We start from the raw sequence: 14,867 nt of genomic DNA, 5'->3' as shown, positions 1-14,867 counted from the left end.
ACATTAGAAGAGAACTGTGTAGGAACTCCTCCAGTACTGGGGATTGTGGGAGATTCTTCTTCTACACGTTCTATTTCCATATCCACAGTCTTAGGTTTGTACAGTGTGCCTCTGGTAAGTTTAAATGAATTAGTTAACTGAATAATAACAATTTCATTATAAAATTGCAATTTAGTTATAAACATAGTTAAAATTGAAAATAAATGTTTTTGGAACATTCAGTCTATGTGTTTTGCAGGTGAGTTATTTTGCCACATGTTCCTGCCTGAGTGACCGACATAAGTTTCCATCTTTCTTTAGGACGATCCCAAGTGATGCTTTTCAGGTGAAAATCTATCTACAAAAAAGAAAAGAGTGTGTCACCAGTCATGTTATACGTTTCATTGACAGAGTTGTGTGGTGTCAGATATACAACACTTAAAATCAGTGACTAAACATGAGTCTTTGATGAACCTGTTTAGCAAGATATCTAGTAAAGATGATTCCAGCCTGTGCACTAATCCCTCTGCTCTGTGTCCACATAGGTGAATGCTATGATTCAGATTCTAAAACACTTTGGTTGGACTTGGGCAGGTCTGCTCATCAGTGATGATGATTATGGATTCCACGCTGCCCGATCCTTTCACTCTGATCTTGGTCCAGCTGGTGAAGGTTGTCTGGCTTACAAAGAGATTTTGCCCCGGGGTGATGACCCTGCTGAACTAAGGAGAATAGTGGATGTGATGAGGAAATCTACAGCTCGGGTGGTGATTGCGTTTGCAAATAATTTTCTCATGATTAACCTTATGAAAGAGGTCAGTCCTGAAATATATGTAGCAAAAACCGTTTAACATTTAAAAAAAACAGATTTAATGAATTCTATTTCATATGACATTTGTCAACCCTCCTGTTGTCCTCATTTTCTGTATACACCCTGTGTCCTCCGGGTCAAAATGACCCGTCTTTACTAAACCCCTAATATAAGCAGCTTAATTTCACCAAACACCAAATTTCATCTTGCTTGAAGAAACAACTTGTCATTCACCACAAAGTGTGTGAATAATGTGTGAGTTTTCCCTCTTCACTTCATTTCCATAGCTTAAGAAAAGAAAAAAAATGTGCAAAAAGGAGTTTTGAATGCATTTTTATTCATGCCAATAACTCAGTTTCTTTCTTTTCTTTCTCCAGTGAACAATTGAAGACAATGTAAAATACAAAATATGAAAAATAACATAACCCATTCAACTAATTGGCACATGTAGGGCAGTATGCAAGTGCGCAGCCTTTGCAGATATATTTCTTACACCTGCAGCAAACAGTATGTGTTTTACAGTCCTTCTTTTGAGGGCAGAACTGACATCTCTTCCTCTTACTTGCCCTAGCTGGGGAAGTGGCTGTGGTAGCTGGATCCTCAGGTTGATCAGGAGCTCCTGCACTCTGAATAGCTTTCACAACTGCTGCTGAGGCTTCTGTGCGGGGGACATGCTTCCTTCTTTCAATGAGTGGAATTACAAGTGCCTTTCCCAGCTGCTCCAGGAACACCCTCCTCTTGCTCTGCTTACGAGACATCAAGGTCGGGTTGATCTCTCTCCAAATCACAAAGGCATTGTAGGAGGAAACATCAATGATGTTGTGGAAGATGACCAGGGGCCAGCGGGCAGTCATCCTTCTGCAGCTGTATGTTCCAATCACCTTATCTAGGTTGTCCACACCTCCCTTGTTGCGGTTGTAGTCTAGGATGATGACTGGCTTCCTGTCCTCACGTTCGCTAACGTCACCGTCTTTGTGCAGTGTGCTCAGAAGAACTACATTCTTGTTTTTCTTTGGGAGGTAAGAAACTAGAGTGGTAGTGGGCGTGAAGGCAAACTTTGATGAGAAAACCTCTCTCTCCTTTGACGCAAGCAGTGCAGGTGGGAGCTCAGGCTTGTTCTTTCGAACTGTACCAACCATGGTGATCTTCCTCTTCAGGAGCTGCTGTGCGAGTTCATAAGATGTGAAGAAATTGTCACATGTCAGATTGTGACCCCTCAGTCCCTCTGTCACATCAAGCACGACTCACATCCCCTGGTTCTTCTCTGGGCATCCACTGGTCGGCTTCCTGGTATAGACTTGCATTTTCCATCATAGCTTGATTTGGCATCGCAAGCCACCCATGACTTGATCCCATATTTTGCTGGCTTGCTGGGCATATACTGCCGGAAAGGACAACGACCTTTGGACAGAAGACATTGGCATCAGTGATTAGTATCAGTGTCACAGAAAACAGTCAGACAAATCAATAGTGAAAATCACTTTTATTACAAATATGAAAATAGATTACCTCTAAATGGAACCAGTTGATCATCCACTGAAGGGCAGCCGCTCCACCCACTTGTCCCAGACCTCTCTTATGGCTGCAAGTTTGTCTGTCACACATCTTGCTGGTCTTGACTCACGGTCATCAAATCGTAGCAGTCTTGAGTAGGTGTGAAAGAGTGTGAGCTTTTCCCACTCACTGGGGTTCGGGAAGGACGAGGAGGCGGCGTTGAGGGAGCAAATAGACCGGTTTATTGTCAAATGAAAACAATCAACCAAACAAACAAAAGAAGTCAGCTGTGGCTGCGATGTGAGCGCTCTGCTGCCCTGCGCTGCTCTGACTCTCTGACTCCCCGTGTCTCTCCGTCTCTCTCTCTGTGTGTGTCTGCGTGAGGACCCAGCCTACTGCAAGAAACCAGAACCAGGTTACAAACATGCTTATATAGCTGACTAATTACCTGATTCTGTCCAGCTGTCTGATCACCGGCTGAGCCACTCCTTCCTTCCCTCCAGCAGCCGTCGCTCTAACCAAGCCCCACTGCCACAAAGAGTTTGAGTGGATTTGTGGCTCGGAAAATTGCCCTTCCACTCTCTGCATCCGATAGACTAGCTGCAGCCTCACCTCGGGACCTGTATACACCGGCTAAGACCTGCAGGCCCTAAGTAGGCCTGCAGGTCAGTCTCATCCATCTTTTTCCAGCTGTCTCCATATTTGCGAAAACCCTCCAGATTTGTCATCTCCAGGATTATTCGTTCTATTGCTGGTGTGATAAACAGGTAGAATGTAGAGACAATGTCGTTGGCATAATAAACGGCATACCTTGTGGGTCCTGGGGTCATCTTTATGACGTTTTGTTCTGCATGCCTGGTCATATGCTGCTGAAGACCATGTTATTTTGCCATTTTTTGAAAGGAAAGTCTCTCTTTCAGCTTCAGGGTTTTCTTCTTCTTCTGAAGATGATTCATCATGCTCTGGGTTGTATTCCTCCCCATCTTCTTCTTCTGGTTGCATTGTCCAAAATGCCGCCGTAAAGCCCCAACTAAAGCCATGTAATCATCATGTTCGGCTGGGCTAAGCAACAGCAAACATGTTAATGCCTCATCTGTGAGACACAGCCAGATGGAGTGCTTTACTGTTCTCTGACCATCCAGCAGCCCCAGCTAACCATTCAATTGGGCATGGAAGCCTCCCAGTCTGCCTTATCGGAATATTTTGGCGTTTTCACTTGGAGCTGGTTGCACTGGGCGCTGCATTTTTTGTTTACAACCGGTCTTGCGTCGCTCTTGGTGGACGTTCCCACACCGTCTCACCCTCCCACACTCAGCTAGCTGAAACCGGCGTCTTCAGCTAGCCTCCTCACTCTGAAGCACAGCTAAAATCACTCCTATGTGACAAAATACCATCATAATCACTGCACGTCACCTCCTCCTTGATCCTCGGAGGGGTGCCGGTCCCATACCACTGCTATACCATCTGCAGGTCGAAGTAAAGTTAACCGGGTTAGGGATAGTCAAGGCTAACGGAGGTTAGGAACTCTGGTGTTTTACTTCTGACACCAATGTAACATCCTGCCGGTAGCTTGAAATGATGAAAGCAACAGTGACTTTGCTGTCGGCCTCAACCACACCATAAACAATACAGCAATAACCATGAGTCTTCTGCTCTCCTCACAGCCACAGCAACACACACACATCTGCATCTGCACCTTATACTTGCCATGCCCCCTGATCTCGCTCTTTCAACCACATACTGATCTTAACCCCACACACATTCACTGCATCACACAGTCAACACTCTGAACATTACAGAACAGGTACACATTACAAACAGACATTACTGCAGGTGTCTACAATATTTTACTGATATGAAAGTATGAATTTATATACATGTTATAATACAACGTACAGGTGGTGAGACAGAATGTGACAGGCCTGCAGGGGATTGCCAGTGAATCCTGGACATCAGCTGCTGTGCTCCAGACTCCTCACCTCATGCCGTACCTGGGTGGAACACTGGGAATCGCCATCCGTCGAGGAGAAATACCAGGGTTCAGGGACTTCCTGTTACAAATACGTCCTGATCCACATCACAACAACACTGATGGAAACAGCATGGTGAGAGTTTTACTCTGATTTCGTATTTTTTGGAAAAAAATATAATGTAATCAATTTAAGATTAACTACATTACAGGTGAATCAGTTTTGGGAACACACATTTCAGTGTAGATTTGCACCACCTCCAGCAGGTTGGGTGGAACCTGCAGGAGAATTATGCACTGGACAGGAAGTTATAGATAATGTGGAGACTGATTTCCTGGATGATTCAGACCTCAGACCAGAGTATAATGTGTATAAGGCTGTGTACGCTTTGGCGTATGCTCTTGATGACATGCTGCAGTGTGAGCCAGAGAGAGGACCTTTCAGCAACAACACCTGTGCTCATGTACAAAGACTGGAGCCATGGCAGGTGAGATATCAGTTTACACTCAGCTCTGCATTCACTTAATCCTTCGTATTTAATTTTGAGTGTCATGTGTTAAGAAATTATAGACCAAATCCGATTTCTGGGATTAGGCAAATTGGACACTCCAAATTGACCATAGGTGTGAGTATGAGAGTGGATGGTTGTTATGTGGCCCTGTGATGGACTGGCGACGTGTCCAAGGTGTGTAGGGATGCACCGAAATGAAAATTGTGCGTTTTTAGGTGTATCTGTGTCAATCAGTTCAGCCACTGCTGAGAGTGCAGGGTTTGGTTGTTTTCCTGAGCTCTACGAAGCGGAAATGCACTTCCGTTGACTAATAATGTCACTGGAGAATTTCACCACTCCTCTAAACAGCAGCACCTCCTAGTCTGGGCACTAGAGTCCGGGCACATCCGGTGGCGTACTTTCAACCGTAGAAGAAGAAGAACTACTCTTGTTGTAGCTGCTGAGTGTATCAGTTGTACAGAGCCCCTCATATGACATAGTCATCATCATCATCCTCCGGGGCCGGGTCGCGGGGGCAGCAGTTTCAGCAAGGGACCCCAAACTTCCTTTTCCTGAGCCGCATTGACCAGCTCCGACTGAGGGATCCCGAGGCGTTCCCAGGCCAGAGTGGAGATGTAATCTCTCCACCTGGTCCTAGGTCTACCCTGAGGCCTCCTTCCAGCTGGACGTGCCTGATGCACCTCCCTTGGGAGGCGCCCAGGAGGCATCCTCACCAGATGCCCGAACCACCTTAACTGGCTCCTTTCAACGTGAAGGAGCAGCGGTTCTACTCCGAGCTCCCCCCGGATGACCGAGCTTCTCACCCTATCTCTAAGGGAAAAGCCAGCCACCCTTCTGAGGAATCCCATTTCGGCCGCTTGTACCCGCGATCTCGTTCTTTCGGTCATGACCCAACCTTCATGACCATAGGTGAGGATAGGAACGAAGATTGACCGGTAGATCGAGAGCTTTGCCTTCCGGCTCAGCTCCCTTTTCGTCACAACCGTGCGGTAAAGCGAAAGCAGTACCGCACCAGCCGCTCCGATTCTCCGGCCCATCTCCTGCTCCCTCGTCCTCTCACTTGTGAACAAGACCCCGAGATACTTGAACTTCTTCACCTGGGGCAAGGAGTCACTCCCTACCCGGAGAAGGCAATCCACCAGTTTCCTGCTAAGAGCCATGGCCTCAGACTTAGAGATGCTGATCTTCATCCCGACCGCTTCACACTCGGCCACGAACCGATCCAGTGAGAGCTGAAGGTCGCAGCCCGACGAAGCCATGAGGACCACATCATCTGCAAAAAGCAGCGACGTGATCTCAAGCCCGCCAAACCACAACCCCTCTCCCCCACGACTACGCCTCGATATCCTGTCCATGAAAATCACAAACAGGATTGGTGATAAAGCGCAGTCGGTCGAACCCTCCTTTCCAGTACCTTGGAATAAACCTTACCAGGGAGGCTGAGAAGTGTGATGCCCCAGTAATTGGAACACACTCTCAGGTCCCCCTTTTTGAAAAGGGTGGCCACCACCCCAGTTTGCCACTCCTTCGGCACTGACCCCGACCTCCACGCAGTGTTGAAGAGACCTGTCATCCAAGACAGCCCCTCCACACCCAGAGCCTTCAGCATTTCTGGGCGGATCTCATCAACCCCTGGGGCCTTGCCACTGTGGAGTTGTTTAACCACCTCAGTGACCTCCCTCAGGGAGATTGATGATGATCCCCCATCAGCTTCCCTCTCTGCCTCCACCACAGAGGGTGCAGATGTTGGATTCAGGAGTTCCTCAAAGTGTTCCTTCCATCATCCGGTTACCTCCTCATTCGAGGTTAACAGTGTCCCCTCCTTACTGTACACAGCTTGGATGGTCCCCCGCTTTCCCCTCCTGAGGCCCCGAATGGTTTTCCAGAAACACCTTGGTGCCGACCGATAGTCCTTCTCCATGTCCTCTCCGAACTTCTCCCATACCCGCTGCTTTGCGTCTGCCACAGCATAGGTTGCCGCCCTTCGGGCCCGTCGATCCCTTGCAACTGCCTCAGGAGTCCTCCGGGATAACATATCCCGGAAACAGTCCTTCTTCAGTCGGACAGCTTCCCTGACCACCGGTGTCCACCACGATGTTCGAGGGTTACTGCCCCTTGAGGCACCTAAAGCCACAGCTCTCCACTACAGCTTTCACAATAGAGTCTTTGAACACTGCCCATTCAGGTTCAATGTCCTCAGCCTCCACAGGGATACAGGAAAAGCTCCGCCGGAGGTGAGAGTTGAAGGCCTCTCGGACAGGGGCATCCTCCAGACATTCCCAGTTCATCCGCACTACACGTTTGGGTTTACCAGGTCTATCCAGAGTCCTCCCCCATCCTCTGACCCAACTCACCACCAGATGGTGATCAGTTGACAGCTCTGCCCCTCTATGAAACAATCACAAAATCGATCATCGACCTTCGGCCAAGGACACTCTGGTACCAAGTACACTTATGAGCATCCTTATGCTCGAACATGGTGTTTGTTATGGATAGTCCATGACTTGCACAGAAATCCAACAACAAACGACCACTCTGATTTAGATCAGGTAGGCCGTTCTTCCCAATCACGCCTCTCCAGGTTTCCCCATCGCTGCGTGTTGAAATCTCCCAGCAGAACTATGGAGTCCCCCGACGGAGCCCCTTGCAGGACTCCATCTAGGGACTCCAAGAAGGCCGGATACTCCGAGCTGCTGTTCGGTGCATAAGCACAAACAGCAGTCAGGGCTTTCCCCCCCGCAACCCTAAGGCGCAGGGAGGCGACCCTCTCGTCCAACGGGGTAAACTCCAACACAGCAGCGCTCAGCTGCGGGCTTGTGAGTATCCCCACACCCGCCCGATGCCTTACACCCTGGGCAACTCCAGAGAAGAATAACTTCCAACCCCTATCCAGGAGTGTGGTTCCAGAGCCAAGGCTGTGCGTGGAGGTAAGCCCCACCAAATCTAATTGGTAGCGCTCCATCTCCCGCACAAGCTCCGGCTCTTTCCCCCCACAGCGAGGTGACGTTCCACGTCCCCAGAACCAGCTTCTGCCGCCCAGGTCCAGTACGTCGAGACCCCCGACCTTCACTGCCACCCATATTGCAGCGCACCCGACCCCAGTCGATCTCCCTGCAGGTGGTGGGTCCACAGGAGGACGATGAAGAGGCCACGGGACTTGTTCGGGCTGTGCCCGGCCGGGCCCCATGGTAGACCCGGCCACCAGGCGTTCGCTCACGGGCCCTCCATCTGGGCCTGGCTCCAGGCGGGGGCCCCGGGCTTCCTCCGGGCAGGGTCACTCTCTTCCTCTGTCATTTTTTCATGAGGTCTTTGAATATGATATGGTAAAAAAAAAAAACAACGTGCGCATGTTATACTAATTTCATGGCCACAAAGCAGTCTTTTTTGCGCACTTTATAGCTATATTGTGAGCACAATTATTATTATTTTTTTTACCATGTCATGTCCAGGGCTCTGTACAACCGATATGCTGAGCAGCTACAACAAGAGTAGTTCTTCTTCTGCTACGGTTGAACATAGCAATATAAAGCAGGACACAGGAGCAGCAGTGCCAACAATTTTTCCAAACCGTAAAACTGTCTTTGTGTGTTTGTTTTGTTGTTTAGCATTAGTGATAGCCGGCTACAGGCTAACCTACACTCTCATTTGCATGTATGTGTTTTTATCATCTTGGTAACCACAGCGTTACAAGCTACAGGCGTCCTGCAGCAGTCGTTGTGATGGAGGTGGTTCACTTGTCACAGTGTCTACTGACTCTGGCTCAGACTCAAATGATCAAATGCGTAAGGGATCAAATGCGTAAGGGATTATGGTGAGGGGTCGTGACAACGGCATTATTCAATGTTTTGATAATTGCTAGCAGTACATCCGCTTTTCCAGACTATAAAAACGACTTCATGTATGTAAGATATGGAGGACGCCTCCATATCTTACGTATAAGTGAGATAGGACCATGCTATGGCCTCTTTAAACTTAAAATCATGTAACACTTGACCGAAAACCGAAACACTGAAAAAAAAATTATTATGCCAATTTTGTATCAGTTTTTTAAAATCTAATTCTGTTGTTATGGCTGGGACTGTGTGTACTTAACTCACTAGTCAAGGCATTGCAGTTATATAGATTAATCTTCATGCTTCAAAGAATTAATCAATTAATAATCTATGAAGATATTTAGGAGGATCTCATTGAACATATCAGACAACAACAGTGCATGCTGGTGGAGACAGACAAGCCTTTTTTTCTGCACCACTCTTGCTCTTCACCATCTCCTAATGCAGCCTGGATTCTTTCAGTATGCACTGCTTTATCCCCACATCCAAGTAATGATCTTTACTACGAGGATCGAGTACAGCCACGATGAAGTGCAAAGGATCTGACTAAATCTTAGTACTGCGCACTTCATTGTTTTCACTCTGTGGTCCGTCTCAACCTCTTTGTGTAGAAGACGCTTTAGTGCTGCAATTAATTGAATAACGACTGCCACAGATGCATCAGATGATCTCTTTAGTTAACTGCTCAAAAGAGGCAAGAAGAGAGAGAATGTTCTCCGTTTTGAAGTGAATGTCGAGGAGTTTGTAATCTGTGCTGTATGCAGCCAAGTTTCGCTTTTGCGAATGGTAACTTTCCAGCATCTGTGCTGATCCACCATGTACTCACGTCTTATTGGAAGCGTTTTATTGGTGTTCCCAACTGATCTTGGACAGACTCTAAGCAGGAATAGACCATTTTGTTTCAGTGTTAAGTCTTACAGCCAAAACCTGAAAATGCCTTTTTTGGCATCCATTTTCGGACAAAATATTTCGGTGACCGAATTTTCAATGCATCTCTAATAGAAAGCTCTATACTTTAAAAAGAATTTCCCTTTGTCCCTAATCTGGATTTTCATAGATTGTGCATTACTTGGAAAAAGTCAATTTCACAACAACATTTGGTGATCGAGTGTCATTTGATGAAAATGGTGATGCCTTACCTGTATATGACATCATGAACTGGGTGTGGCTCCCTGATGGAAGAACTAAAGTTCAGAGGGTGGGTGAGGTTAAGAGGTCAGCCTTCAAAGGTGAAGAAATCACACTGGATGAAGACAAAATCTTCTGGAACTTTGAATCCAAACAGGTTATTTATTATTTTGTCAGACTACCATCTCTTTACCTTAATCATTATAGATTAATCTAACAGATACTGATGTTTCTCCACACAGCCTCCTCGGTCAGTGTGCAGTAAGAGTTGTCCTCCAGGTACCCGCATGGCCAGAAAGAAGGGGGAACCTGAGTGTTGTTTTGACTGTGTCCCTTGTTCTGAGGGAAAGATCAGCATTACAACTGGTGAGTGTAAACTTTTAAACATCACAGTTCATAGATGTTGTATAAACATGTATCTCATCACTTTCCCTCTTTTCTCAGACTCCATGGAGTGCACCAGTTGTCCAGAAGATTTCTGGTCCAGCCCCCAGCGTGACCACTGTGTTCCTAAGAAAACAGACTTCCTCTCCTACCATGAGCCTCTGGGTATCTGTTTGACAACCACCTCACTGTTGGGCACATGTATCTGTGTTGTTGTTCTGGGCATCTTCATCCATCATCACAGCACACCTATAGTCCGTGCCAACAATTCAGAACTCAGTTTTCTTCTCTTGGTGTCACTTAAGTTCTGTTTCCTCTGCTCATTGCTCTTCATTGGACGACCCAGATTATGGACTTGCCAACTAAGACATGCAGCATTTGGTGTCAGCTTTGTGCTTTGTGTCTCATGTATTCTGGTGAAAACCATGGTGGTTCTTGCTGTGTTCAGGGCCTCCAAACCAGGAGGTGAGTCCAGTCTCAAGTGGTTTGGTGCTGTGCAGCAGAGAGGGACAGTACTGCTTCTGACTTCTGTTCAAGCTGCAATCTGCACTGTCTGGCTTGTCTCTGCTTCACCAGTGCCTCATAAAAACACCCAGTATCACAGTGACAAGATAGTTTATGAGTGTGCAGTTGGGTCCACAGTTGGTTTTGCAGTTTTACTTGGTTATATTGGTTTACTGGCTGTCCTCAGTTGTTTGTTAGCTTTTCTAGCAAGGAATCTTCCAGACAGTTTCAATGAGGCCAAACTCATCACTTTCAGCATGTTGATCTTCTGCGCAGTGTGGGTGGCCTTTGTCCCTGCTTACATCAGCTCACCAGGCAAATATGCAGATGCAGTGGAGGTATTTGCCATCCTGGCCTCCAGTTTTGGCCTGTTGGTGGCGCTGTTTGGACCCAAATGTTACATAATCCTGTTCAGACCAGAGAGAAACACAAAGAAAGTCATCATGGGTCGTGGCATTGGGTCATAGAAACTGTGAGACCACATTAATCAATTCTATCTCAAATGTACAAACAAATGCAGATGAAATAATGTTTTAATATGTATTTCAACATTATATAAAGAAATGGTATTTTAATGTTAAATAACTTTTTAAATGTATTTTCTCTTTTCCAGCATTCCATTTAAGTCTATGAATGTGTAGGATTCTTTGATGCCCTGCTCAAGGGACAGATCGTTCAGATGCATCAACTTTCTCTTCACCAGCTCCTCAGCATTGCGTATCACTTAAGACGGATAGAACTGTAGTCCAACAATAAAAAAAAATAATTCGTCAGTTCAGTGTTCATGGTTACCAACATGTTTGTTGTGGTCTTCTTTGCTGCCACCAACTGGACAGGGAAGTGTTCTACATGGAGCATAGGCAGAAAGTGCGTGTGGTTCCTGTGGTCACAAGATGTTGGAGTTCTCCCATATGTTCCATTGCGGAAATGAGTAGATGACGGTATGTGCCCAGCCATGGCAAAACCAGCAACAAGTGGGCTGAGGGACATTTTGAGTTATTTGCAAATTCCGAAAGTGCGATTTCTAAGGTTTCCATTAATGTGTAACACATGGAAATCAGAAAATATTTGAAGATGTGGCCATTTGAATGAAGGCATTCCTCAAACTGCGGAGAATTTTAGTCTCAAAGATTTACACCTTCTAGGAGCCAAAAGACAGAATCATCACATTTACATAGCCCAACCCCCTCCTGGCCTAGCTGTCAGTGAAAGCACACCTCTCCGTACGTGCTACTTCTCATCACAGAAACTGGAGCACATATACTATTAAAATCTCACTCTGAACTGACTTCAAAACTTGAGAGCCCTGATAAAATGTTGTAGTAGTTTGAACATCATTTATCAATGACAGGTCTAGGGACCCAAAGGGTTCTATGAAGAGGCCCCAGAGGATTCCAGAGAAAAATAAAATTAAATATGAATATAAATTTCATAAAAATGAAAAACAAGAAAGGTAATATACTTAAGAGTTAGATGGATAAAAGATAGATACATATTTCTAATATCAAATACAACTAGTAACGCAAGTGGTAATGAACGGGTTCATTCACCGCTTGCGGCACTAGTTATTTTCAGTCCTAGTTATTTTTAGTTCGTACTATTTTCAGCGTCTCTGTGCTAAGTTAGATGGCACTTCCTGTTTAAAATGGCTGACTTCCTGTTGGGTGAAAGGTGTGGGTACCATGTGTTTTGAATGTTTTCATTCATTTTGAGTATGATACGATGACGCCTGTAAATGTTATAAGGGAATTGTGAATTAGTTGTATTTTCTGTTACCACCAGGAGGCGCTGTTTTCAAAATGTACAGTTTTTGCATAGACTTCTTCAGCCATGGTCCATCATCAACCCTAGCAAATGTGGTTAGGATGGGACCTTCTATCGCAAAGTTATAAGAGTTTTGTTGCTGTGGTGAAAAATTTTAATTTTCACCAAATTTGCCGGCCCCTTTCTCGTACATCATGATACTTATAAAAAAGTTTTCAATAACTTTAGATCCTCAACTTGTCCCCAGTGACCTCACCAAGTTTGAAGGTGATCTCATGAAAGCTCTAGGACAAGTTCATTCAAATACCATTGGTGCGAAATGGCCAAAATCATCGAGAAGGGTCTAGCTGCAGACCCGCAGACCACTCAACGAAACGCCCCTTTACTCAACGAAACACCCCTTTACTCAACGAAACGCCCCCTCACACTACACGACACTCTGATTGGCTCTCAAGAGACTGCGTCTGATACGTGATGAAGTTTACGTTGACCGAGTATGAAGAGAGAACCCGAAAAACTAACACGGGAAAAATTGAATTGAATGACTTTATTCCTCCCCCAGGGGGGAAACACACATTCACAACAGCTCAGTTAAGAAAGGTGAGAATCGAATAAAAGTAAAAATAAGAATAAAAATAAAAATAAAAATAAGATAAAATAAAAATACAATACAATACAATAGTAAGACAAAAATTACCAAAAGATAAAAGGTAAAAAGATAAAATTACACTCTAATATAGAGTATTATCAGGGAAAGTGAGTGGACATTTAAGAGGAGTTAAATATCCGAACAGCAGTGGGGATGAAGGACTTTCGGTAGCGCTCTGTCCTACACTGAGGGTGCCGGAGCCTGCCGCTGAAGGAGCTGCCAAGCCCCTCCACAGTCAGGTGCAGTGGGTGGAGTGTGTTCTCCATGATGGAGGACAGTCTGGATAACGTCCTCCTCTGTCCCACCTCCTCCACCGATTCCAGCGAGCAGCCCAGGACAGAGCCGGCCCTCCTGACCAGCCTGTTCAGTTTCTTCCTGTCCCGGTCCGTGCTGCCTGCTCCCCAACAAACCACAGCATAGTGGATGGCAGAGGCCACCACAGAGTCAAAGAAAGTGTGGAGTAGAGGTCTGCACACTCCGAAGGACCTCAGTCTCCTCAGGAGGTGGAGGCGACTTTGACCCTTTTTGTAGAGGGCGTCAATGTGAGTGGTCCAGTTTAGTTTGTTATTGAGGTGAACACCCAGGTACTTAAAATTATCCACCAGCTCGATGTCCGAGCCCTGGATGCTCACCGGTGGGTGTGGTGGGGTCCTTCTCCGGAAGTCGATCACCATCTCCCTCGTCTTTCCGGTGTTCAAGCACAAGAAGTTGCTCTCACACCAGTCCACGAAGTTTTTGATGACCGACCTGTACTCCAGTTCGTCCCCCTCAGACACGCAGCCAACAATGGCTGAGTCATCGGAGAACTTCTGGAGGTGACAGCTGCTGGAGTTGTAGGTGTAGTCTGAGGTGTAGAGGGAGAAGAGGAACGGTGAGAGCACCGTCCCCTGGGGAGCCCCGATGCTGCAGATGGCCACCTCAGACCTGCAGTCCTGCAGCCTCACATACTGCGGCCTGTTGGTGAGGTAGTCGGTGGTCCATGCAGCCAGCTGTGTCCCCACTCCTACGTCCTCCATCTTCCTCCTCAGCAGCGCCGGTTGGATGGTGTTGAAAGCGCTGGAGAAGTCAAAGAACATGACTCTCACAGCGCTCCCGGCGACCTCCAGGTGGGTCAGTGCACGGTGCTACAGGTAGATGACGGCGTCATCCACCCCGATCTTCGGCCTGTAGGCGAACTGCAGTGGGTCCATCAAGGGGCTCACCACCATGCGCAGATGTCTGAGGACCAGCCTCTCCATGGTCTTCATCAGATGAGAGGTCAGGGCGACGGGTCTGAAGTGGCTCGGCTCCTTTGCGTGCGCTGTCTTAGGAACTGGAACCACACAGGAGGTCTTCCACAGGACCGGGACCTTCTCCAGTCTGAGGCTCAGGTTGAAGATGTGCGCGACCACCTCACAGAGTTGGTCAGCACAGTCCCTGAGCAGTCTGGGGCTGATCCCATCTGGTCCCACAGCTTTCCTGATCTTCAGTCGCCTCAGTTCTCTCCTCACCTGCTCAGTTGTCACAGAGAGGGGGGGGGATTGAGGGGGGGTGGGCAGCTGGGGCTGTGGGGGGTGGGGTGTTGGAGTGAGGTGTTTTGGAGGTGAGGACGGTTGGTGGATGGTGGCTGTAGCCGCTGGAGAGCAGGCGTGTGAGGAGTGGGGGGCAGTGGTGGAGAGGGGAGGGGGGCCCTGATCGAATCGGTTGAAGTATTGATTCAGTTCAGTGGCCCATCGCTGGTCCCCCCCTGCTGTGACTCTGGCTCCACTCTGTCCATGACCTGTGATGTTCTTCAGGCCTCTCCACACATCCCTTGCTTTGCTCTGTCCCATCTGCTCCTCCAGTTTCCTCTTGTAGACGT

At 47.1% G+C, this 14,867-nt stretch overlaps 1 protein-coding gene across 1 annotated transcript; it reads left to right on the top strand.

The window, feature by feature from the left end:
- Nucleotides 1–614: 614 nt before the first annotated feature.
- LOC122781087 (extracellular calcium-sensing receptor-like) lies at nt 615–5,043 on the top strand. Its single transcript, XM_044044592.1, has 3 exons — nt 615–794; nt 4,183–4,389; nt 4,466–5,043. Exons 1-3 carry the CDS (start codon nt 723–725, stop codon nt 4,778–4,780), a joined length of 594 nt encoding a protein of 197 aa, XP_043900527.1. The 5' UTR covers nt 615–722; the 3' UTR covers nt 4,781–5,043.
- The last annotated feature ends 9,824 nt before the right edge of the window (nt 5,044–14,867 follow it).

The sequence above is a fragment of the Solea senegalensis genome, linkage group LG14 (genome assembly GCF_019176455.1).
Source record: "Solea senegalensis isolate Sse05_10M linkage group LG14, IFAPA_SoseM_1, whole genome shotgun sequence".
NCBI lineage: Eukaryota > Metazoa > Chordata > Actinopteri > Pleuronectiformes > Soleidae > Solea > Solea senegalensis.
Note: the sequence above shows the minus strand (reverse complement) of the source record. Positions and strands in the feature narration are given on the sequence as shown.

Bases quoted from the DNA above. Each gene is read 5' to 3' on its own strand.
- LOC122781087 (XM_044044592.1), top strand. From the start codon at position 723: ATGAGGAAATCTACAGCTCGGGTGGTGATTGCGTTTGCAAATAATTTT. The intron at 795-4,182 runs GTCAGTCCTGAA...TACAACGTACAG, and splicing joins TGATTAACCTTATGAAAGAG to GTGGTGAGACAGAATGTGAC. The intron at 4,390-4,465 runs GTGAGAGTTTTA...ACTACATTACAG, and splicing joins ACACTGATGGAAACAGCATG to GTGAATCAGTTTTGGGAACA.